Source organism: Chelonoidis abingdonii, chromosome 4 (genome assembly GCF_003597395.2).
Source record: "Chelonoidis abingdonii isolate Lonesome George chromosome 4, CheloAbing_2.0, whole genome shotgun sequence".
Taxonomy (NCBI): Eukaryota; Metazoa; Chordata; order Testudines; family Testudinidae; genus Chelonoidis; species Chelonoidis abingdonii.
This window is the reverse complement of record NC_133772.1, coordinates 129,746,905-129,772,636: the sequence shown is the minus strand read 5'-3', so window position 1 is coordinate 129,772,636 and position 25,732 is coordinate 129,746,905. Positions and strand designations below refer to the sequence as shown.

General features: G+C 42.0%; 1 protein-coding gene across 6 annotated transcripts in view; it reads right to left on the bottom strand.

Moving 5' to 3' along the window:
• EML1 (EMAP like 1) overlaps positions 1–25,732 on the bottom strand; it is a 222,976-nt gene that overhangs the window by 87,645 nt on the left and 109,599 nt on the right. For 4 of the 6 annotated variants that reach the window (XM_032771562.2, XM_032771565.2, XM_032771560.2 and 1 more), the window contains exons 2-3: positions 20,591–20,773; positions 10,409–10,541 (exon numbers count right to left, since the gene is read on the bottom strand). In XM_032771562.2, coding sequence (XP_032627453.1) covers positions 10,409–10,541; positions 20,591–20,773 — 316 coding nt within the window. Of the gene's footprint in view, positions 1–10,408; positions 10,542–17,119; positions 17,186–20,590; positions 20,774–25,732 lie in introns of those variants that run through there. The other 2 variants (XM_075065678.1, XM_075065676.1) reach the window with 2 other exon arrangements.

The following is a 25,732-nucleotide window of genomic DNA, read 5'->3' as shown; positions in this document are numbered from 1 at the left end:
TACACAAGTGGCGACCCCAGTTTGAGAAACACTAGCCTAAGTTCTCTTAAAAATCAGTGGATATCATAAACAAAATGGATAATATCAAGCTAGAGAACATGATGCTATTACTACTAGCCTAGCAATAATAAGCATAAGAATATAAATCGTCACACATATTACAACGCAATGGTGTGGTAATGGTACCAATATTTAGGATGGTTGCGTTGATCTGTGACGAAGTCACAAGTGAGATAAACAAGACAATGAAATCCTATGGCAGTAATGCCTTTACAGCATATTATCTTACATAAAACTATTTTACAGATATTTGAGAGGGTTTAAAAACATTGAAGTAATTTTTAGTATCCTTATACTAGGAAAACAAGGTATTGTATATTTACCATAAGTAATATCAATGCGCCAGGGGTCTGTAGTAGGAACAGTCCTATTCAACATATTAATAAATAATCTGGAAAAAGGGGTAAACAGTAAAGTGGCAATATTTGCAGATGATACGAAACTACTCAAGATAGTTAAGTCCCAGGCAGACTGTGAAGAGCTACAAAAGGATCTCACAAAACTTGGTGACTGAGCAACAAAATCGCAGATGAAATTCAGTGTTTATAAATGCAAAGTAATGCACACTGAAAAACATAATCCCAACTATACGTATAAAATGATGGGATATAAATTAGCTGTTACCACTCAAGAAAGAGATTTTGGAGTCATTGTGGAAAGTTCTCTGAAAACATCCACTCAATGTACAGTTGCAGTCAAAAAAGCAAACAGAATGTTGGGCATAATTAAGAAAAGGATAAATAATAAGACAGAAAATATCATATTGCCTCTATATCAATCCATGGTATGCCCACATCTTGAATACTGCATGCAGATGTGGTTGCCCCATCTCAAAAAAAATATATTGGACTTGGAAAAGGTTCTGAAAAGGGCAACAAAAATGAATGGCTTCCATATGAGGAGAGATTAATAAGACTGGGACTTTTCAGCTTTGAAAAGAGACGACTAAGGGGGGATATCATAGAGGTCTATAAAATCATGACTGGTGTTCAGAAAGTAAATAAGGAAATATTATTTACTCCTTCTCATAACGAGGGGTCACCATATGAAATTAATAGGCAGCAGGTTTAAAACAAAGAAAAGGAAGTATTTCTTCACAAAACTCACAGTCAACCTGTGGAAATCTTTGCCAGAGGATGTTGTGAAGGCCAAGACTATAACATGGTTAAAAAAAACTAGTTAAATTCATAGAGAATAGGTCCATGAATGGCTATTAGCCAGGATGAGCAGGGATGGTGTCCCTAGCTTCTGCTTGCCAGAAGCTGGGAATGGGAGATAGGGAATGGATCACTTGATGATTACCTGTTCCGTTCATTCCCTCTGAGGCACCTGGTATTGGTCACTGTCGGAAGACAGGATGCTGGGCTAGATGGACCTTTGGTCTGACCCAGTATGGCTGTTCTTATGTTCTTAAGTAACTTCATAGGACTCAGAGGGAGAAGAAAACATCTAAATGTACCCTGAAATAGCTTTTCTATTACAAAGGTCACAGCTTTATAATCTAATATAGTGGGCCTTTCCAGAACTAGAAAAAGTGTTGCTCCACCCTGGGTGGAAATAGTTTTTTCCAAAAAGCATAAAGAGCCTAATTCTAGACATACACAGTCCCAAAATATTGGGGCTTAGGCCCATCCTGAATCAAAGACCAGTCTAACTGGGCAGGTTAGGGGCAGAATTAGGTAACTTGTGTAACAGGGTATTTAAAGTGTGCAAGATATTTGAAGTTGCTCAGAGGTTTGCAATATTAGAATAAGTCTGGGTGGAGATGGGTAAGTGGAGAGAGTGGAGGTGCAATGGTCAAAAGGTATCTGACAAATTAATTCATCACATATGTATTAAAGGATATGTTAAACATACTATGACTGTATGGTATATAGATATCTATATCAATAATAGTGAAGTGTTTTGCTAACTAAACAGGAAACCTGGGCTCTGTTAGCTTGGCTAATGGGGGTAACTCCAGAAGAAAATATTCTAGTTGGCTTACTGAAATTTTCAAAGTTTATATTGGTGTAATTCCATTGACTTTAACAAAGGTACCCTGATGTACAAACATCAGAGAAGAGAACCAGGCCTGCTGTATCTATATTTCCACTGGAATTTTTCTCTTCTCATTCTCTCTCTCTCTCTCCCCTAAATGAAACAGGAATCTAATAGTATTCAAGTTCAAGCTGAGCTTTCAGACCCACGATGTTGAAGTGAGGTCAAAATTTGACTCAGAAAATTTGCCAAACCCAATCAATTTAATTTTAAATGGTGCACAATTCGGTTAAACCTCTAACTAAAGTTATAAGTATTGTAATAATAGTATATTTCACATTTTGTCTTACATGCTCCCTCACCTTCATTTAAATTAATTAGAATAAATTCAAGAACTCTTTTATGGCTTTAATTGCGTTATGCCTTTGAGTGTGATACATTAATATCTTCTATCGTTAGTGACGCAATGTAATAGATTAGTTTTGCCACCCAAAGTTCACTTTAGAAAGAATGTTTGTGTTTGTTTTCCATTTATTTAAAAACTTCTTCTTGATATTTGAGGGTATTAAAACAGAAGAATTAATTGAAACTGCATATTGATTTTGTATTTATCCCAGTTTAAAATTATTGTTGCTCCAGTACAGAATGTAGTACATTAATTCCAAGAGAGAGAGCAATTTCTCAGAGGGCATGTGTTGCTAGTTTGGAAGCAACAGGAATTTATCATATTAAAGTATTTTATATTCTGTACAAAACCATGCTTTTTACAGTGTTCTTTTCTGTACCAGTTTCTTTATTTTGATCGCCAGTCCTCACAGTTTTGCCCTTCTGTGATATCTTACAATCTCCTCAAGCAGAGAGAATGAGTGATCGTTTCCTTCTGAAAGCTAAGATACATGCTAGTCTATAGACTGCACCAGAATCCCTACTGAGCAAGATATGGCCTGTATTCTTTTCCCCTACATTTTCTCCTCTTTTACTTTTGTCTAATGAAAACAAATCTATCCCAAATCAGCTCCAAAATCTAGATTTTAATTGGGAACACAAAGCATTACCACTATGCGGTGGATTGCTTCTGCAATCTCTAAGTTTGCAAGCAGCTGAATGTTTTCAAATCCTGCAGTGTAAAAAGAAACAATGATCTTTTGTTTTTGTTTTTACTAGCTGAAGCCAGCACAGAATGATTTCTTTAAAATTACACATATTATATAAGTGAAGGAAACAGTTAAGCTTCTAAATGCAAATAAAGAGTTATGGAAAAAAAGTTCCTTTTTGCTGACACCTTTTCATTTGTATCACACACATGCTCTTCCACAGTATTTGAATGTGGAATGGCCCAATATAAATGTAAAATAGTTAATGAATTCATTTTTCTCACCATTTGTAAGCATAAAATATTAGTTCAGAGTAAAGCTACTCCAAATATGGAATATCTGGAGCATAATTTACCACAAAAACTGGGAATTCTACCAGTCAATTTAGGGGTCAATATTAGAAGCTTTCAGCAGTGGACAATAATCTACAAAGTAAAAACAGTCTTCCTTTCACAGTAATTCATTGAAGAAGTAATTTTTTAAAATATCTCTTCCTCCTGAAGTTTAGTTACTGTAGTTATGATGAACTGTAACACTGTACAATATACATTTCTGAAAGACAGACCTAAATAAATTTGAAAGTAGCAAATGCTATATTAAAACCTACATTTTAGAATCTATAAAGTGAAAATTACCTATAACTACATTTGTTATTATACCAGTTCATTTCAAAAAAAGATTTTTTAAAAGAAACAATTATCTCACGTACTATAGTACCTGAATTTATAAATTACATTTCTGTGAGAATGAGAGAAATAACACTGTCTTAATAAGCATCTAGTTAACAGGAAAGATTGCCTATGTCTACTGTTTCTTCTCCCATATGGAGGTGTCTCAGATTATTTTCTCACTGTTTATTTAAGATCTATGGATGAGACTCTCATCCTCCCTCTGGCCCCCTTTCGCTGGGTAGAAAAGTCAGTGAAGAATTTCCATAGAACAAAAACTGAGGAAGACAGCCACAGGCTGTTCTCCAACAAGCCCTAGCACAGAGGATATGCTGGGAGAAAAGCTATGGAAAGATAAGGCTGCAGTACATAGCTAACACAGAAGGGATTCCAGGGAATGATGAGCCATATAGGCTGCAGGGGTTAGCCTGTGGGGCTGTCAAAATCAGGAAAGTGCCAGGATGATTTAAAACCCATTTAGCCACCCCCAGCCCTGGGCAGCAAGTTCTTTCTGTTCTGCACCTCTTAGCCCTGGTCTACACTACAGGGTTAGGTCAAATTTAGCCACATGAGGTCAATTTTATAATGAATGCATCTACACAAGCAATCCCGTTCCGTCGACCTAAAGGGCTCTTAAAATCGACTTCTGTACTCCTCCCCGGCGAGGGCAGTAGCACTAAAATTGACCTTGCTGGGTCGAATTTGGGGTAGTGTGGACGCAAATCAACGTGATTGGCCTCCAGGAGCTATTCCAGGGTGCTCCAATGTGACTGCTCTGGACAGCACTTCCAACTAGCCAGGTACACAGGACAAGTCCTGGGAACTTCGGAATTTCATCTCCTGTTTGGTCAGCGTGGCGAGCTCAGGAGCACAGGTGACCATGCAGTCCTCCCAGAATTACAAACGAGCTCCAGCATGGAGCAAATGGGAAACACTGAATCCAACTGCTGTACGGGGAGAAGAATCTGTGCAGGCAGAACTCCGAACAATAAGAAGAAATGCTAATATATATGCCAAAATTGCACAGGGCATGATGAACAGAGGCTACAACAGGGACACACAGCAGTGCCACGTGAAAGTCAAGGAGCTCAGGCAAGCCTACCAAAAGACAAAGGAGGCAAATGGTCACTCTGGGTCAGAGCCCTATACATGCTGCTTCTATGATCAGCTGCATGGCATTCTAAGGGAGGAGCCTACCACTACCCCACCACTGTCCGTAGACACCTGCAAGGGGGGAGCGTCATGCAACATGGAGGAGGATTTTATGGATGAGGAAGAGGAGGAGGAGAAGGAGAACGCGCAGCAGGCAAGCAGTGAATCTGTTCTCAGCCAGGACCTTTTCATCACCCTGGACCCAATACCCTCCCAAAGCGGGATCCCCGACTCTGAAGGCGGAGAAGGCAACTCTGGTGAGTGCACATTTGTAACTACAGTACAGGGTTTTAAAGCAATAGTGTTTAATGTTTGATTTGCCCTGAAGACTTGGCATGCATTTGAAGCCACAACAGCTACTGGAAAAGTCTGTTAACATGTCTGGGGATGGAGCATAAATCCTCCAGGGACATCTCAATGAAGTTCTCCTGGAGGTGCTCTGAAAGCCTTTGCAGAAGGTTTCTGGGCAGGGCTGCCTTATTTCGTCCTCCACAGTAGGACACTTTACCACGCCAAGCCAATAGTAAGTAGTCTGGAATCATTGCAGCACAAAGCATGGCAGCAAATGGTCCTGGGTTTTGGTCGCATTCAAGCAACATTTGGTCTATACCTTTCTGTGTTAGCCTCAGGAGAGTGACATCATTTCACCTGGTTGAAATAGAAGATTTTTTGTAAGGGAACAGTAAAAGGACCCTGTTCATGCTGGGCTAAAAGGGATAATCCCTGAGAATAGCCACATGGTGGGGGGAGGGGTGAAGGGATCATCCCAAATAGCCACACGGAGGGGTGGGAGAAGGTGTGTGCTGCACATTCACCTGAAAACCGCAGCCCCTCCTTTTAAATGGCAAACACAACTGGCATTGCTTGCTAAGGGAAAGGAGGGCGCTGCAGTTTGAAAACATTCCCATATGTTTAGGAGGACATTAGAAGCCAAACCCGCATACCCTTTGGCTTACCATGGCTGCCTGGAAACTGAATTCTGTTGCCCAGCCATGTGTGATGTGTCACCATACCGGCAAGCGCTCAATATAAAAGGCAAAATGCGACCTTGTACCTAAAGCACATGTGCTGTCTGCTGTGAATTGCTTGATTCACTGTGAAAGAGTCTCCCTTTCGTTCTCAGAAATGTATCATCTTAAATTTTACTCTCCCTTTCTATCCCCCTGCAGATGCAAATGTTTCTATGCTCCTCCTATCTTCTCCGTCCCTGAGGCTATCGCAGATTAGAAGTAGAAAAAAAAAGCACTCGCGATTACATGTTTTCCGAGCTCATGCAGTGCTCCCGAACTGATAGGGCACAGCTGAATGCATGGAGGCATTCAGTGGCAGAGTCCAGGAAAGCATTAAGTGAGCGCGATGAGAAGAGGCAGGATGCAATGCTGAGGCTAATGGGGGAGCAAATGGACATGCTCAGGCATCTGGTGGAGCTGCAGGAAAGCCTACCAGAGCACAGACCGCTGCTGCATCAACTGTACAACTGCCTGCCCTCCTCCCCAAGTTCCATATCCTCCTTACCCAGATGCCCAAGGGGGGGAGGCTCCAGGTACCCAGCCACTCCACTCCAGAGGATGGCCCAAGCAACAGAAGGCTGTCATTCAAACTGTTTTGATTTGTAGTGTGGCTACAGTAAGCAATGTGGCCTTGTCCTTCCTTCCTCCCCTCTTTCCCCAGCCCATCCTACCCCACCTGGGCTACCTTATCAGTTATCTCCCTTTTTAAAAAATTAATAAAGAAAGAATGCATGGTTTCAAAACAATAGTGACTTTATTTCCTTTGCCAGCCGTGATCGAAGGGGGGAGGATGGTTGGCTTACAGGGAATTAAAATCAACAAAGGGGGTGGGTTTGCATCAAGGAGAAACACACACAACTGTCAAACTGTAGCCTGGCCAGTCATGAAACTGGTTTTCAAAGCCTCTCTGATGTGCAGCACACCTACCTGTGCTCTTCTAATCACCCCGGTGTCTGGCTGTTCAAAATTGGCAGCCAGGCGATTTGCCTCAACCTCCCACTCCACCACAGATGCAGGGCCGGCTTTAAGCCAATTCCCCAGAATCGGGCCCCGCGCCTTAAGTGTCTTTTAAATTTTTTTTAAAACTCACCCGGCAGCGGGGGGTGGAGGGTCTGCTACGGGGCTTCAGCAGCATTTTGGTGGCAGGGGGGTCCTTCGGTGCCACGGAAGACCCAGAGTGGACCCCCGCCGCCGAAGTGCCGCTGAAGCCCCGGACCACTGCAAGGTATTCAAATTGGGCCTCGCCGTTCATAAAGCCGGCCCTGCATAAACGTCTCCCCCTTACTCTTATAGATATTATGGAGCACACAGCAAGTAGTAATAACAATGGGAATATTGGTTGCGCTGAGGTCTAACCTAGTCAGCAAACAACGCCAGCGAGCTTTTAAACATCCAAAGGCACATTCTACCACCATTCTGAACTTGCTCAGCCTATAGTTGAACAGCTCCTGACTACTGTCCAGGCTGCCTGTGTATGGCTTCATGAGCCATGGGAGCAAGGGGTAGGCTGAGTCTCCAAGGATAACTATTGGCATTTCAACATCCCCAGAAGTAATTTTCTGGTCTGGAAAGTAAGTCCCTTCTTGCAGCTGCTCAAACAGCCCGGAGTTTCTAAAGATGCAAGTGTCATGCACCTTCCCCAGCCATCCCATGTTTATGTCGGTGAAACGTCCCTTGTGATCCATCAGTGCTTGCAGCACCATTGAGAAGTACCCATTGTGGGTTATGTATCAGTTGGCAAGGTGGTCCAGTGCCAAGATAGGGATATACATTCCGTCTATCACCCCACCACAGTTAGGGAAATCCATTGCAGTAAAGCATCCTCTATGACCTACCCATTTCCCAGACTCTCTGCTCTTGATAGCAGAATGTCAGTGACTGCATTGGATACTTGAATCACAGCAGTCCCCACAGTAGATTTGCCCACTCCAAGTTGACTCCCGATTGACTGGTAGCAGTCGGGCGTTGCAAGTTTTCACAGGGCTATCGCCACTCACTTCTCAACTGTCAAGGCAGCGCTCATCTTGGTATTCCTGTGCTTCAGGGTGGGGGAAAGGAACTCACAGAGTTCCAGGAAAGTGGTTTTATGAATGCAAAAGTTTTACAGCCACTGGGAATCATCCCATACCTGCAATGCTATGCGGTCCCACCAGTTTGTGCTTGTTTGCTGGGCCCAGAATCGGCATTTCACTGTATCAACAACCCTCACTGCTGCCATGATGTCTCAATTGCCACATCCCATGCTTTCAGAACGTCTGGGTCCATGTCCTCCTCACAATTGTCCTCGTGCTCCCATCTCTTAGCCAGATTCTGCACATACTGCAGTATAATGTGCGTGGTGTTTACAATGCTCGCAACAGCAGCAGTGAGCAAAGCAGGCTCCATGCTTGCCGTGCTATGGCGTCTGCACAGATAACCCAGGAAAAAAGGCGCAAAATGATTGTCTGCAGTTGCTTTCACAGACAGAGGGAGGGGAGACTGACAACATGTACTCCAAACCACCAGCAACAAGGTTTTTGCCCCATCAGGCATTGGGAGCTTAACCCAGAATTCCAGTGGGCAGCAGAGACTGAGGGAACTGTGAGATAGATTCCCACAGTGCACCGCTCCATGAGTCGATGCTAGCCACGGTAGTAAGGACGCACTCTGCTGACTTAATGCACTTAGTGGCGACATACACAATCAACTGTATAAAATCGTTTTCTAAAAATCGACTTCTATAAAATCGACCTAATTTCGTAGTGTAGACAAACTCTTAGAGGCAGAGCATGAAATAACACCCTACGTGTACATCTGAAGTGTGTTAATACTCATATGCTGCATTTTATTTTGCAATTACTATGTGCAACAAGTCTTCTTTAGTAGTGCTAGGGAAAGGAATTATGATGAATAAAATTAAATACCCTAAAAATGCAGTATATACAAATCAGTGTTAGTTTACTTCTGAAACACTAAAAGTAGTTTTTCTTTTTTAAAATAGGTTCTCACCTACTTTTAAACATTCTGATGACATTTCACCCATTTAAATTTATCTTTCCTTCCCATCAGCAGGGCTAGTTCAAACAATACTGCTGAACCTGCAACTGCACTGAGCCCCGGTCATAGAGGTCCAGCTCCATCTCAGGTAGGTAGAAGCAACAGCATGATGTCACTGTGTGGTGTAGAGTTTAATCCGCTTTGTCTGAGAACTCTGTGGTGATGATAACTTGAGCATTCTGGGTAATCAGCAACACTCCCCTTTCATCATGTCAATGGCTGGTTTCCGTCATAGCACATCATCAGGTTTCTATCTCATGTTTAATGTAAAATCTGCATCCTCTATATCCCTAGCTCTTTCTACAAACACAAGTAATTTCTGGGCACATTGCCTCTACAATCTGCCTTCGACAGACTGATAGTACACCTCTACCTCGATATAACGTGACCCGATATAACACAAATTCAGATATAATGTGGTAAAGCAGTGCTCCGGGGGGGCGGGGCTGCGCACTCTGGCCGATCAAAGCAAGTTCAATATAACATGGTTTCACGTATAACGCAGTAAGATTTGTTGGCTCCCAAGGACAGCGTTATATCGAGGTAGAGGTGTATTACCACCACCCAAAGCTGGTTTGGCATTCAAGGTAGGGGAATGTAGAAGGAAAAATCAGTCATACACAGAATCTTATCTTTTGCACCATGGAGCATAACAGACTGGCTCTGCAGTGCATCTCTGGTTTGCTCAAACTGAACCTGCTCCATCCACCCCACTAAGTTTCCCAGAGCTTGGATATGCAAAGGAATACACAAATATGAAGCATACTAATTTTTAAACCATACCCAAGACATTTAAGGAATTTTTTTAAAGGGACTTAAATACATGTTAATAGTAAGAAGTCAGAGCAGGATTGCTTTCACTGGCATAAGAGTTTGTTAGACATGGTTTGAAATAAGTGAATTTCCTTGTACAACACAGCAAATTAGATTTCTACATAAAATAATTTTACTGAGAAAAAGTGACCAATAGCATTATATGACTTTGTCACAGGACCGCATGCCTTCCCCAGATTTTGTTTCTTCTATTGTCTAAAACAAAGAACTTTGGTATTACTTTTCAGAACGTGTTCTGAAATCCAAAGCAGAAATTTCCTACTCTTAATCTACTAGACTGCAGAATCAACAAAGAAACACATAAATAATAGACTAATCATTGTGTATTTCTATGGTATTTACTGCAATAATATTAGGCCTGATTAATTAACTTGGTATGAATAGAAAGATGTTGTAAGTATTTTTATAAGATTTTAACTGTAAATCACTTTAAATTATCTAGACCATTGCTTTGAAAGTGTTATCTAAAGAGAGAAAAACTGCACATACATGCTCTTATAAAAGCGTAACGATGACATTTACTACTTTCTCAATTAATTTAATAACCTTATACATATTTCAAGTTTCTCCATACCTCTTTGTTGCTGGTGACACAGTTTCCTTCCTGGTTCCTGATGGAGAAGGTAGAGAGCCACTTGGTTTCTTTGGTAACACGGTTCCATTATTAACAGTTGTCCTTAATGGCAATGTTTGCACCAACGGTCTAGCTGTAAGACAAGCAGATGGTAAAATCACAGCTTGCACTGAAAAGGTCACTTTTTACTTCTGCAGACAACAAAAAAGGTTACACACATTTCACAGATGCTTTTGAACTGTTAACTTTGTTTCAATAAAGTAGGGATTAAAAATTAAACAGGGACAAATTAACTAAACTTCAGCCGTTGCCCTATTTATTGTAAGGAAATCATTTTGGAATAGGCTTCCTAGAGGAATTTAAACTGAATATTAAACTAATAACAAGTTACAGCTTGAATAATTTACTGCATTCAGAAATCTCTCATTACAATAAGCCTGTAGTCACATTTCTGAAATTTCACTTGCTAAATCTCAGCTACAAGGGGTAAATCATTTTTATTGTTAAACATATTCATAATGACATAAGTGAAATAACCTTTGTACTGCTTAAGGGCCTAATTGTGCAACACTTACTCATTTTGGGAGCTACTGGAGTTCAATTGGACTGCTTACACGAGCAACCCTAAATCACTCCACTCTCCAAAAAAAAAATCCACTTCCCTTCTAGAGCATGTTCAACGTAGCAGCAGAAAGAAAGGCGAATAGCCTTCTGAGAGGCCTGTGTTCTTCAATAAAGAAGCTATACACTGTTGCTTATGCAACAAGCTTTCCCAAGGTCTATGACAGGAGTTCTCAAATTGGGGGTCATAACTCCTCGGGGATCACCAGGTTATTATGTGGAGGTCGCGAACTGTCAGTCTCCACCCCAAAACCCACTTCGCCTCCAGCATTTATCATAGTGTTAAATATAAAAAATGTGTTTTTAATTTGTAAGGGGGGGGGGTCGCACTCATAGGTTTGCTGTGTGAAAGGGGTCACCAATACAAAAGTCTGAGAACCACTGGTCTATATATTGCATTAAAAACGTGCTTTTAAGTATGTGGCTTTATGACTGAGAACCCAGCAAACAGGGTAGATATATATGTTATATATTTTTGAAGTGAGAAAATGCATTTGGAATCAACAGAACCATGGATATAATCAACTGAGATGTTCTACTACTCTCATGTCATCTTAACGAAAAAAACACAATATAGAAAAATAAATTATGTACACACCATATGTGTAATTAATTTTGGAATGGTTTTTATCAAAGATTTTCATTCAAATCAACCATATGTTAGTTAACAAACAATGGTTAAGGCTGTGAACAATAGAAAATATAAAGATAAGTAAATACTGTTAGAGAAAGTGTTTGAAACAGGATCTTTTAATTCCACAGCTGGATTTTAAACGGCTTCTCTTAATTTACATAAATAATTAACAAATATGAACTTAGTAACTTTCTTCATATATTTATATCAGTTGCTTTCAACATAGCTAGTTTTCTCTATCTACAGAAAAAAAAGCAAAGAACTGCAATGGTCATAGAGCTATCTGAACTTTGATGGAACTTTACCTCTCATAACTTCAGCTACAAATTATTTCAAGTTCTTCCTTATTTGGGGTCTTCCTAACTGTGAGGAGAGTAGGAGCTACTGGCTGGGCTAGGTCATCCTCCATCCACTTTTCTAAAGGTGACAAAGTCTTTGTGTTTAGAGGAAGACACTAACTAAAAGAAGGCATCTTCAGGAAAAGTATGATTCATGAGGCATTCTCTTCCCCCTAAAATTAGTATTTAACCAATACCTCAGTCTGCTGTTACAAGGTGCATTACTATTGGAAATACCATCTCTCAGCAAATTTATAAAATCCAGGTTCTAACCAACTGTTATCATTAAAATATCCAATTATTAATTATTATTATTATTATTATAAGACCAGAAATATAACTTCAATCTCCTTGCAAAATTCTCATTCTGAAAATTATATTCTGCCTATTTAAATTCTCCTTCCATTTTAAATCCAGCCCTAAAATGTAGTAGAGCTAGGCTGTTTTAAACAGTTGCTGTGCTTGATGTCCATCAAATGGTTTCGGTAAATAGCCGACATATCAGTTTGTAAAGAACTTTAGAATCCATCCATACAAAAAGATGTTATATAAAATGTAAACTGTCATTAAAATGCTGGAAGCAGCTAGTCAGGTACCAAGTCTCAGCTGCTGGGCTGTTTCACAACTGGCACACCTCTCCTGCATCCCAAAGTACACGTCCAGGAAGCCCATATGACTTCATGAGCTTTGCTCCTGTGAAGAAGCAAGGAAACTGCTGCCTGGTACAGCCAGGGTTGAAGAAAACCTGTGGGTTCAGCTAGCATGGCCTTTCTATACCTGCAGCCAATGCCAGGCCTGGAGAGAGGAGAAAAAGAGGGAGCCTGGCTCAGTTGGGGGCTTTCTGACAAGGAAGCAGGAGCTCTCTGTTTGCCTGTCTGAAGGGATGGATCAGTGACTGGACAGCCAACGCAGCCACTGGAGGCAAGGAAACCTGCCCCTGCCAAGAGGAGCCTGCAGCTAAGCCCCAACTGTGGGGTTATTGAACTAATGGGGCTATGCCCCAAACTAAAGAGACTCTAATAAGTAGCAGCCCAGGTAAGCGGGTCTTGACCCCCCACCGGCAGAGAGGCAGATCCATCAACCTGTTTAGGGGGGTTGAACTACAAAGGGCCCTGGGGAGAGTCTGGGTCCCCCTCCAACCCAGCTGACCAATGATCTAGCCACTAGGCCGCCTGGCCACCGAAGGCTCTATCACAGGTGGTGGAGAAAATGGGTATTGCCCTAGTCCCTGCTGAAAGGAATTTAAACAAACAGAAAAAAAAGCAAAAGCCCAAACAAAAGGAAAGACCTTGAATGGAGATGGAACAGCTGCTGAAATGGATGGCCGAGCAAAACACCCACCATGAACAGCAACAGCAACAACTCCTGCAGCAGATGGCCACCCAGCAGCAGCAGTTAATTTCTGAATTGGCAGCCCAGCAGCAGCAGCAGCTGGTCCAACAGGTGGCCTCCATACAGCGACTCAGTGCTTCAGCAGAGTCAACAAACCCTGCCCCTATCCAGTTTACCAAAATGGGGCCTGAAGATGATCCTGAGGTTTCCTTAGAAACTTTTGTGCGGGTAGCCCCGGTAGCCCGAGACCAATGGGTTGCAGTGCTGGCCCTGTACTTAATTGGGTAGCACAGACCATATGTCATGCTTTAGACGTGGAACCCATGCCATTATGCTCCACGAATTCTGAAACAGTGACTATGAAACGTATGAGGATCTTTGCTCAAGTCAGGGTGCCTCAGGAAATCCTGACAGACAGCCCCAACTGAGCCAGGCTCCTTCCTTTTCTCCCCCCTACAGGCCTGGCATTGGCTGCAGGTATAGCGGAGTGTGGCTAGCTGAGCCCACAGGTTTTCTTTAACCCCTGCTGTGCCAGGGTGCAGTTTTTCTGCTCTTTCACACATCCTCCCCGTTATGACTCCATTTAAGGTCTGCCTGTCCTCCCCCAACTGCTCTTCATCATACCGTGAGAAGAAGTCAAAATTCAGATGGAGCTTTTGCTGTCTAGCTCACTTGTTGGTCCTTTGTCAAGACCTCAGCCTTCCAGTTGGGTTGCTGGTAGTCCTGCCCCCTTTCAGGGTGCTGAAAAGTCGAGTGCTTCAAGAGGCCAGTCTTCCTAACTGGGACATGCAGCCCCTGATCTCTTTGAGTTTGGCCTACTTGCTCGAGTCCTTAATAAACCCTCTTGCTGAGTTTGGTAGGGGAACCCAGTCCTGCCTCTTCCCTACGTTCCAGGCCAAGGCCCAGTATAAAGCGGTTACGCAAATCTCTCCCCAACCCTTCACTGTTTTCCTAGCCTGCTTTCTACTGAGCTCCTCCTGTATACTGTTTCCCTGGTTCAACCCTAAGGTACTCTCCTCCTGAGATTCTGTGGGTGGCTTCTCCTCTGCCAGTATTGTGAGCCCCTGCTCTACTGCTAGGGGCTTCTCAGCCTCTCTGGCATTCACCAGGTTATGTTTCAAACCATCTGTATTGTTTCCTTCCTTAAAGCAGGATTCCACCCCCACCCATCCCCAGATCTCTTCTTGGAGCTGGGGTTATGACCCATGTAGTTAGGTCATGCGCTATCTTTTTCAGGCAGGAGCTCACCTCGGCCCTCCTCCTGGAGCTGGGCTTGTGGTTCAGGCAATCAGATCTCCCTACTCCAGACAGGAGTCTCCCCTGGCTCTCTTCTATGGAGCTGGGGTAATGGTTTGGGCAAGCTGACAGAACAAAAAGGCGCAATGGTCTCAAGTTGCAGTGGGGGAGGTCTAGGTTGGATATTAGGAAACACTATTTCACTAGGAAGATGGCGAAGCACTGGAATGGGTTACCGAGGGAGGTGGTAGAATCTCCATCCTTAGAGGTTTTTAAGGCCCAGCTTGACAAAGCCCTGGCTGGGATGATTTAGTTGGTGTTGGTCCTACTTGGAGTAGGGGGTTGGACTAGATGACCTCCTGAGGTCTCTTCCAAATCTAATCTTCTATGATTCTAAGTTACAAGGCTTTAGCCAGCTTCACCCTCAGGTGGGTGCCTTTTCCCAATCAGTCCTCTATCTTGGAGGATTCCACAGGTCAGCCTTCTCCTACTGATCTCTGACCTGAGAGAGGAGGTGGCATACATGCTAGTCCCCTTCTCCCAGATCATCCCCAACTGATTGGGTGAGAGGGAATTCTTTCCCTGACCATTCTGCAAGGCTTCTGGTCTGGGCCCTTAAAGAAACAATAAGTGACTTTCTCCATTTAACACTTATTCCTGGGACCACTTCCTCTCCCCCAATACAGCTTATTTCCTAGGCCTTTGCATACACCAGAAAGTTTCCAATGTTTTAAAGGGCCATGTCACATGACCAGGGATGGCTGACTGGCACCCTTACATGGGCAGACTACCCCATCATAGATGTCCATTCTGTTTCTGCTGTAGGTACTAAGGCAGGGATTGGCAACCTATGGCACGTGACCCCCAGGGAAAGCAGCTGGCAGGCTGGGCCAGTTTGTTTACCTGCTGTGTCCACAGGTTCAGCCAATCGCAGCTCCCACTGGTCGCGGTTCACCGTCCCAGGCCAATGGGGGCTGCAGGAAGGGCAACCAGCACATCCCTTGGTCCACGCCACTTCCCGCAGTCCTGACTAGCCTGAAGCAGTGAAACACAGCCAGTGGGGCCAGCATGGAGCCTCACTGAAGTCAAAGAGGTTCCACATGGATATGCAGCAAATAGCAAGACTGGGGTCTTAGTTTGTAAATTCTGGACAGGGACCATGTTTTCCTATGTGTCTGTACAATGTCTAGAATAATGGGGCCCCGAGCTTTAATAGACTACCCTGGTTCTATTTCTACAAACTAAAAGCTTTCAATCACTGCCCCATTGAACTTGGTAACTCAGTTTTGGCATTAAACCTTATTCGTTGAAGAAAGTAGTTAGTTTTTTTCTGATGCTCCTATTGGGAATGTAGATTACATCGAAAAGGACTCAGAGGATGCTCCGAGGAAACACTGAAATGAGGAAGGGTCCTAACAGACTGACACCAGTGAAAGAAATCACTCTTTTAAAAGCACTAAGAAAAAAATTGCACATGATTCCTGATTATATACTATGTTAACAACTCTTTCTAGCTTCTAAAACACTGGAATATGATGGTTGTAAGCTTCTCAGTCATTACTGCCTTGCAGACCTCAGGTTTTCGAACTCTGAACAAAACAAACTTTCATATGTTTGTGCATGTTAACTGACTTTAGCCAACATGTCTGAGCACTGAAGTCCATTTTGAGTATGAAAGCATGCAGCACATTTGACAAGAAGACAGCTCTAAATTATGTGAATACCAGAACAGAAAGTATCACAAATACTAACAAAAATTGGATTCATGCATCTTGCAATGCAAATTAGACACCAAAACAAAGTTTTCTAATAACATTAAAATATAAATCTGCTCTTCATGTATTCATTTATTTTTAATATGGAGGTTCTACCTTGTGGTTGACATGAAACCAATGTCCTGAAAACTTGTGGTCATTAACCATCCGATGGTCTTTGCATAACACCAATGTCATGGCCATATAAATACTCACATAATTCTGTTTTGCCAAAGTAAGTTCCAATTGCAGTTTGGCTAGATGTGCTTTTGTTAACATGCTGACAATCATCATCTGTGTTCTCATAATTGGATACATGTATAAAAACCCAAACCTATTGAAAAGTGTTGGAATGAGCTGGTTAAGTGTGTACCTACCTTCCTACCTTGATGGAATCAGTATTACTCCACAGTATGTCATAAATGCTATACTGTTACCAGCTAATGGAGATTCACCTTCTAATCAAGTGGCAAACACCTGTGCTTCTGGAGCACAAGGATCCAAATTCTATCCCTGTTACTACTACAAAGTTAGCGTGAAAAGAGCGTGCAGTACAGCAATAATCTGGAATTCTTAAGTGCTATATAATTAACTCTTTTTAAATTCTTTAATCAATCAGTTATGTACTCTGTGGCTTTTTAGTTTTATTTATTACACTTATTTTAAATAGCTGTAGCTGTCAAATAGTTCCAAACATGTCAGTACTGTTAGCTTGCTAGTAATTCACTCATTCATATTAGAGTTTTGTCAGTTGTTACATATTTATTTTACAAGTTCTGTTGCTTCAGGGTCTTACCTGTGGTAGCAGCACTGACATGTTTATCAGGCTCAGCAGCAGCTGCTTTTTTACTCATACTCTGATCTATGGATTAATAGGGCTATTAAGATTACAAACAAACCAATAATTGAAAAAAGGAAAGAATAACAAAAAAAAATAAAAGAAAGGCAGGACCTCATAAAAACTCTACATAATAGGCTAATTAAATTTTTTAAAAGCCATTAGTAAATGAAATCCTAACTGGAGTAAGTAAGCAACTGAAGTTTCCTTATATGTATTTTTAACTACATGACTGAAAGATCACACAAGTGCTCATACAACACTTGACACAAACAATACTTGATTTTATCTTGAGCTTAGCTTCATTATGGTATCTAAAATTGGAATTCATTAGGCTTTAAACCAAGCAAAGTTAACTACTGTGCCATGGGAAAATTTGAGCAGTCTGCAGTGGTTCTAGAATCTGCAGTCCACTGCAATACCCAGTGCCAGGTCTTAAAAGTTGAGCTGTGAGTTTACCTTTCTCTCAGGTGGGCCCCAACATGGCACCTCTGATTTGAATTGTTGAATATCTGCATGAAACAAGATATACTGCACTTCAAATCCTGACTGTTATGTGTCAGTCTTTTGCACGAGAGCGTTTGAGATCCAAGTTCAATTTTTTGTTTAATAATTGTGACACTGGGGGTTAAAGGTGCAGTCAATGTGAAAAAGTTTGAGTCTCAATCAGCTTCCCATGACAAGATGTCTGCAGTTTCACCTTTGGCCCCCTCTAGTCAAATCCCTCCCGTAATGGTTACTGTTAGTCACTGCTGTGCTAAACTATCACCCTGAAGTTATTAAATTATTCCTAAAAGTGAGGTAAACTAAAATTTTAACATACAGGAAATTAAGCGTTTTTGTTGCTTTTGTTTTGTTAAGCTGTTTGAGGTATGCAGTTTGTTCAAAAATAGTTTTACCTATAATTCACAAGAAAAACGTCCATCTCTGAAGTTTAGCATTTTGTCAAAACTGCTAAAAGGAACAAATTATTAAGATGCTTCTAATTCTACTTTATATCCCTGCAGAGGTATGGGGGCAGCAGACAGCGATGATGAAGGTGAAATATCATGATAAAAATAAATTTTATAATATTTATAGTCACACCTATTTCTGGAAATTAGCAGGAAATTACAAATATTATCAATACTTATTTCTGTAGTTTGTGATGGCCGAACAGCTCATGTTAGTTGAAGCTCTTTCTCTGGTACAAACTCCTTAGAAAGTTGCCATCATAAAGAATTACCTGCTATGTTAGCATCCAGTTCTGCTCCTACCAAAGTCAATGCACTATTAACTTCAATGCAAGCAGGATTGGCCCTGTAGTTGTACTTACACTGTCATGAAGCCTAAAAATAAGAACTGATCTGGCTGCAATTTGACAATAGTTACTGCCTTTGTTTTCTCACCTCAAAGAACTTTGAATGTAAATGTAACATAGGGCTTCCTAGCCCCTCAAAAATTATGTTGGAATGGAGTTTTTTTTTTCCTGAAGCTACTAATAGTAGTATTTACTGTATCGGACCTTAAACAGTTTCTGGCAGCAAAAGAAGCAAGGACAACAATTAGGGTTGCCAACTTTCTAATTGCACAGAACTGAACACCCTTGCCCTGCCCCACCCCTTCTCTGAGGCCCCCTTACTCCGCTCCCTCTCTGAGGCCCCACCCCCACTCACTCCATCTCCCCTCCCTCCTTCACTCGCTCTCCCCCACCATCACTCACTTTCACTGGGCTGGCTCAGGGGGTTAGGGTGCGGAAGGGGGTGAGGGCTCTGGCTGGGGATGCAGGCTACAAAGTGGTGCCATAAATGAAGGGTTCAGGGTGGAGTGTGGGAGCAGGCTCAGGGCTGAAACAGAGGGTTGGGGTGTGGGTGAGGGTTCGAGCTTCAGCTGGGTGCGTTTACCTCAGGTGGCTCCTGGTCAGCAGCACAAGGGACTAAGGCAGGCTCCCTGCCTGCCCTGGCTCGGTGCGGCTCCCAGAAGTGGCCACATGTCCGGCTCCTAGGCGGAGGAGCGGCCAGGCGTCTCTATGCAGTGCACACTGCCTGCACCCACAGGTGCCGGCCCTGCAGCTCCCATTGGCCACAGTTTCTGGCCAATGGGAGCTGCAGAGCTGACACTTGGGATGGGGACAGCGCACAGAGCTTCCCTGATTGCAGCTATGTCTAGAGGCTGTAAGGACCTGATGGCTGCTTCCAGGAGCTACGTGGAGCCAGGGAATCTGCCTTATGCCTTAGCCCCGCTGTGCCACCGACCGGGCTTTAAACGGCCCGATCAGCAGTGCACACGGTGCTGCCCGGAGCCACCAAGGTGCCTTTTCGACAGGGTGTTCCAGTCGAAAACCTAGCAACTCTAACAACAATAAGAGATACAAAAAAATAATAGTGTGAATGCCTTCAGCGTGTTCCAGCCAAGAACTAGTATGTTTTAAGACCCATTAATTTAGTTCCATAGTGAGCTGCTGGAGTTCCCCCCAAAACATACAAAGGCCCTAATTCACCACAGCATGTGCTCAACTGTTTTGCTGCATCAGGGTCTGAAAAGTAATTGATGGCACAAGATCACACAAAAGGTCTGTGGTAGATTTGGGAGGAAAGCGCAGATCCCTGATTCTCAGCCCTGTAACTTAATTACAAGACCATAAAATGCACATTTTCCATCAAATGTAAATTTAAAAAGTTAATTTTAAGTGAACATATATCCCACTTGTAATGAAAATACTTTCATAATTCAGGTATCAGAGATCTCGTGAACCTAGCCACAGTTTTCACATCTAGCTTGCCACAATTACTTCTATTAAGATTACAGAACAAAAGAGGTAAAAAAAACCCATGAATTTTTGAATAACTTTCAAATGGCAACAAACTCACCGCAATTTTACAGCAAGCAAATCTGACTCCATCAGACTACCATCACTTACACCATGTCATTCCGGTTGCAGCAAACCTTAGCTATCTATGTAATACTGGATGCTCAACTTAATTTTTTTTATTATCTTTGTATATTACTGACATTATTCTGCACAACATGAATCAAGCTAGGTTAGTACAAGATACTCAAAGGCAGCTTAGCCATCTTCACTGGCTGATCAGCTTCATCTGTATTGCCAAGACAAAATAGGGGTTTCAGACCACAGAAGATGACTCACTCCTTGAAGAGTTTACGATCTGATTTTGGACAAGAGGCAGCAAATAGGAATTGTGTGAAAATTAAAAATGTAGATTAAAACAGTAAGAAAATGCAGATGATCTGATAGGTTGGGTGAGCTTCTGAAAGACTGCTACACTTAGCTTTTTATGTATTCTATTTAGTAGGCTATGAATTTTGTTTTTAAATTTAATTTTTCTTGTTTATCCTGAGTGTTTTAAAAGACTTAATGACAAACTTTAACACACATAAATGTTTGACTAATTTTAAATACATTTGTTCACATATATTTGAAATGCAAACCTTTGGTAGGTCCTTTCTTGTTCTGCATGGCCTGCTGTTCCTCTGTAATATTCAAACGTCGAACCACATCAGCCAGGGCAGATTTGAGCAGCTGGATGTCATCTTCCTGCATCTGGACACGCTGCTCCAGAGAAGCAATGCGGTCTGTTACCTCCATACTGCTTGCAGCAGAGGCACTGTCATCTAAACAAAATGATGTGAAAACAATGTAATCTCAATGTGTTATCAAGAAATACAGAATGTATTCTACATTATCTGGAAGCATAATTTATTTCTTCAGACCTGTGGAATTATAATGAAAAGGAAAGTTTTGAGACGGTGTGAGAAAACAAAGGCTTCTGAGAAAAATCCAGCCCCCCAAAATCATAGCTTTACTTTCAAGATTCATTCTTGTTATACATCCATTTTCTTAAACATCCACAGTGCATGTACTGTATTCTGTATCAGTGTAATCAATTTATCCCCATATCTCATAAGCTCCTGCCTTTATAAAAAATGCCAATATTTTTATTATCCATACCCAAAATACCAAAAGACCAAGAAGCTGTTTAGCATCTATATGTGTATCTAATAAAACTGGTCATATCTCACTTGACTGAAATGTCTCAAATATTGCCACACACATTTTTGGTTTGCTGAGACACTTATAAAAGGATGCAATATTTGCTCAACCCTGCAAGCACTTATGCACATAAGTAACAATATATAAAAGTAGTCTCATTGATTTAAATGTTAAAAATTAAGTACATGCATAAGCACTTAATATATGGAGATACAGCTATCTCATAGAGCTGGAAGAGACCCTGAAAAGTCATTGAGTCCAGTACCCTGCCTTCACTAGCAGGACCAAGAACTGATTTTGCCCCAAATCCCAAGGTGGCCCCCTCAAGGATTGAGCACTCAACCCTGGGCTTTGCAAGCCAATGTTCAAACCACTGAGCTATCTCTCCCCCCTTGAAGGCCTAGGCCCAGGCCCAGGCCCAGGCCCTTAGTCTGTAAATTTACAGTTGGTCTTCACATTTCTTTACAATTCATCCTATATTTAAAAATAACTGAATCTGATAGATGCTTAGAATCTGACAGAAGGTGTGCACCTTTTCACCTCAAAACAGTAAATGGAGTTATTCTGGACTGCAGTCTTATTTGTGTATCCCAACTCCATTTCTTATTAAATAGAAAAAAGTTACTAGCCAGTTCTGTAACTTTTTTTCTTCAAGATATGTTGCACATTTACATTTCACTTCAGATGTGTGTGTTAGAGATTTTTCCTTTAGTGATATCCATTGGGGCAGCACATGGGCTCTCTGCTGCCTCATGCTACTGTGTGATGATATAAAGGGCGGAGCTTCCCCAGATCCCCTCAGTTCCTTGAGCATCTGCAGATCCCATAGCTCTGGCTGCCAAATCTGCCCCATCTAAAGAAGCTTGCAAAGAATCCTAACCATCATTTGCCTAGTGCTAAGATGGCCTGGAATTTCTGCCTGGCATACTCTGACAACTTCTCTGAAAACTGCATAGTTCCAGAGGGAGAAAGCTTGCTGGTTAGAGATATGCAATTGTAGGACAGGTGTGGAGTATATCTTTCTATCAAAAAGGTCTAGTCTCTGTACATGCTTGGGGTAGAAGAAGGGCGTCCCAGATGTGTCCCTTCACTCACTGCTAAGACAACTAAGGAACCTGGCAATGAATGGGTATAAAAAGGCTCATAGCCTTGAGAAGGCACATAGTACCTTCTTTTGGTTCTCTTGGCTGTTGGACGCAGAGAAGATGGCATTTGCCACAAGGGTCTTCCAGAATCCAGGAGGGCCTCGTTGATAGGGACAGCCACTATAGATGGCCCTATTGAAACCAGAGTGTTTACAAGGTTAATCAAACTCTCCTAGACCACCTCAAAAGGGATATCATGAGAGGTAGCTACTTGTTTGAAAATGTCTTGGTAAGCCCTGTAGTCATCTTGGACTGGTGAAGTGTTTTGTGGCACTGTTGTCTCATCAGGCAATGACATGGACATATATAAAGGAGGGTGAGATTGATTCCCCTCCAGCATAGTGGGTGGATGTTCCAAAGGTTGAGGATTTTGCTCAGTAGTGAAAATATCCTCCTGGACATCCTTCTGGACCTTAAAGATAGGAGCTGGGGAGGATTTGGAAGCAGGTTTCATTAGAGCCATGGGTACATGGCATATGATTCCAGCTATGACTGATTCAAGGTTCCCTTTCTCTGGAGCATCTCCGTACCTCCAGTGGGCATCAGCAACACAGCTCTCTTGATTAAGGAAAAGGAGAGTCATTGTCTGTCTCAGGAGCGAGAGGAAGCTGATCATGGTGATGCCATACCATGCAATGACAAGATTAAAGTGTGCTGTTTCAGACATACTGATACCAGGGATATCAAGGTAGATTTACCCCTTCTAGATTGCACTGGTCGAGAAACACCAGACAGATTGATGCTTTATCCACCCACAGTACCAAAGCCACTAGACTTAGGCAAGTCTATAGCGGAGTCCTGAGGATACACTGGCACTGGGTGAGCTGTCTCCTGTAACCTTGGGAGTCCAGCACCAAAAGGGAGAGTATGTCTTGTGCTGCCACATATGTCTCCAGCCCTGTTGGTACTGAGATCCTTTCATGTTGCACAGAAATAGTCAGTATCATGAGGGGGTCAATCTCAATGGCCCTGGTACCAGTGTCACAGTTAACAACCTTGGATATGAAGTGATTGGTACCAATGAGCATCTCTTGCCAGAGGACACCTTCCTCTGTCCTTCTAAGTGCTTACTGGTGGATGGTACCAGGGATCTAGATTTTCTAGCACACCCAAGCCTCGACTCCTTAGATGAATTCCTTGTCCTTCTTTCTCAGCACCGGGGAAGGGGATCAGTGCCAATGTCCAGAGGAGCACTCTGCACTGAAACCAAAGCACTCCCCAAGCAGGAAGGCTCATCAGGTGGACACAGGGCAACCTCACTAAGGATGTGGCATAGGCTCACCTCTCTTTCTTCTTTCACAGCATAAAGTCCCTGCAAATTTGGCAGCATCCCTAACGTGACCCTTGCTGAGATATTTTAGGTAGGTGGAATGCGGGTCACTCAATGGCATGGATCTTTTGTAGCTGGCACAAGGCTTAAACTCCAAAAACTGAGGCACCCCATAACAAAAGGGAACCAACGTGCCAATAAAACAATAAAAATAACAAATGAAACGTATATGAATATAAAGGACTAACTAACGAGTCCCAGCTATTTACAGAAAGATAAGATAAATTCCCTGTGAGGGGATAAACCTGCAGGAGCAAGCCGACAGGTTCCCACTACCGATCATGGTAAGAAGGAACTGAGGATGGGCTAGGGCAGCGCCGCCCTTTATACCATTATGCAGTAACACAGGGCAGCAGAGGGCACATGCACCGCCCGAACGGGCACCACTAAGGGAAAAGTCTCCAACTCTGCTGAACTGAACATGCACACACCTGAAGTGGAATGTGTGTGAGGTGTGTGTGGAAGTACATACCACTGAAGTGGAGTGCAATCAAAGAACTTCATATTTCCTGTTACAAATTCTTGACTTTTCTGATTTACATAAGAAAAAACAAATACAAAAAATAATATCTGGATATGTTCAGAAATATACAAAAGACAAAGCAAAAAAGCTAGTGATTTTTAAACAGAATTACAACAAAAATATTTGTTTTTACAATTCTATGAAAAGATTGCTATTAGTACTGTAGTGGGGTCAGTTGCCTCCCAAAAGTACCTCTGCAGTGCCCTGATAACAATTTCTTCCTCAAAGAGCTTCTTAAACAAGCTCCACATAGGCTTTTCTTGTCCATTCACCACCCCTTCTTGGAGGCCCAAGTTTATTCACATAAATAAAACTTCAAAATAAAACTCAAAGTCCCAAAACTCAGTATGTTGGTTTTATCCTGTCATCGAGTAACTCCAGGGTGACCAGATGTCCCGATTTTATAGGGACAGTCCTGATATTTGGGGCTTTGTTTTATATAGGTGCCTATTACCCCCCTGCTCCCATCCCTATTTTTCACACTTGCTGTCTGGTCACCCTAAGTCACTCTCAGGCTTTTATTGCCTGCAGTCTCAGTAGGGAAACTCCATCACATTCTGGTGGAGTCTGTTCACTCCCAGGAAGCTCCAGTTTAGCCTACACTCAGGCCTTTCTGTCTGGAGCCTTTCCTGCTTTGGACCCTACCTGGTTCTGGTTTCTGTCTTTTGCTTCCAAACCCGCTGATATCAGGGTCTTCCCTGCAGAAGGCTCTTCTTGCAGTTTCCTAAGCTTCCCGCCTTCCCTACAGCCACCTGCTGCCTGTTATAGGGAACTACCTGATTCAACTCACCTGTGCCTATCGGCCTTTAAAGGAAAAGCCAACCTGTTACAAATATCAGTGAGTCACTTCAAGTAAAATCATCCAGTGATGACTGAAGTACAGCCTTATTTAGTTAGTTAGTTATTTAAATAATCCACACAAAGAGTAAATGCTTTAAAAACCATGATTAAACTCATTCTGAAAAGTCATTAATTTGGGAGGCTTCTTGGCCAACCAGAATGAATCAAGAACTGAGTTCTGCTTTAGCAGATTTCACCAAAAGCCTTAATAGTAAAATAAAAAAAATTAGCCTACTCTTTTGTTGGTAGAAATGGACATTTATCATGCTGGTAGAGATATTAGGATATCCTAGTTTTATCAATGATTGTTAATGCACATCCACTGCATATGTTGTTTCTTCTGACTCTACATGAATCGCACTTTCCTTTTTTAAAGGATCCACTGTTTTCTCCTATGCATTTAGTTCCTATATACTTCAAACCAGTGTCTTTCCTTTCAGATGTCAGAAGAGGAAATTAAAATTGCATGGTTTGTGTATTTATGATCATTAGTGTGGAATTTACATACAAAACAAAATATTATGCATGCACAGGCAAACAATTATTACAATATTTAAATATACTTTTTAAAAATGTCATGTTATATGCCCAAAGTATCACTAAACTATTGGTTTTTTGTTAGAGAATTTCAAAAAAGCACATAAAATTAGTATATTTTATTTGCCTCCAAATTCATTCAAATAATATTTGTTTACAAAGTTTGTTCACAGGCTACTTTTGGTATACCAAAATCCAAGCGACA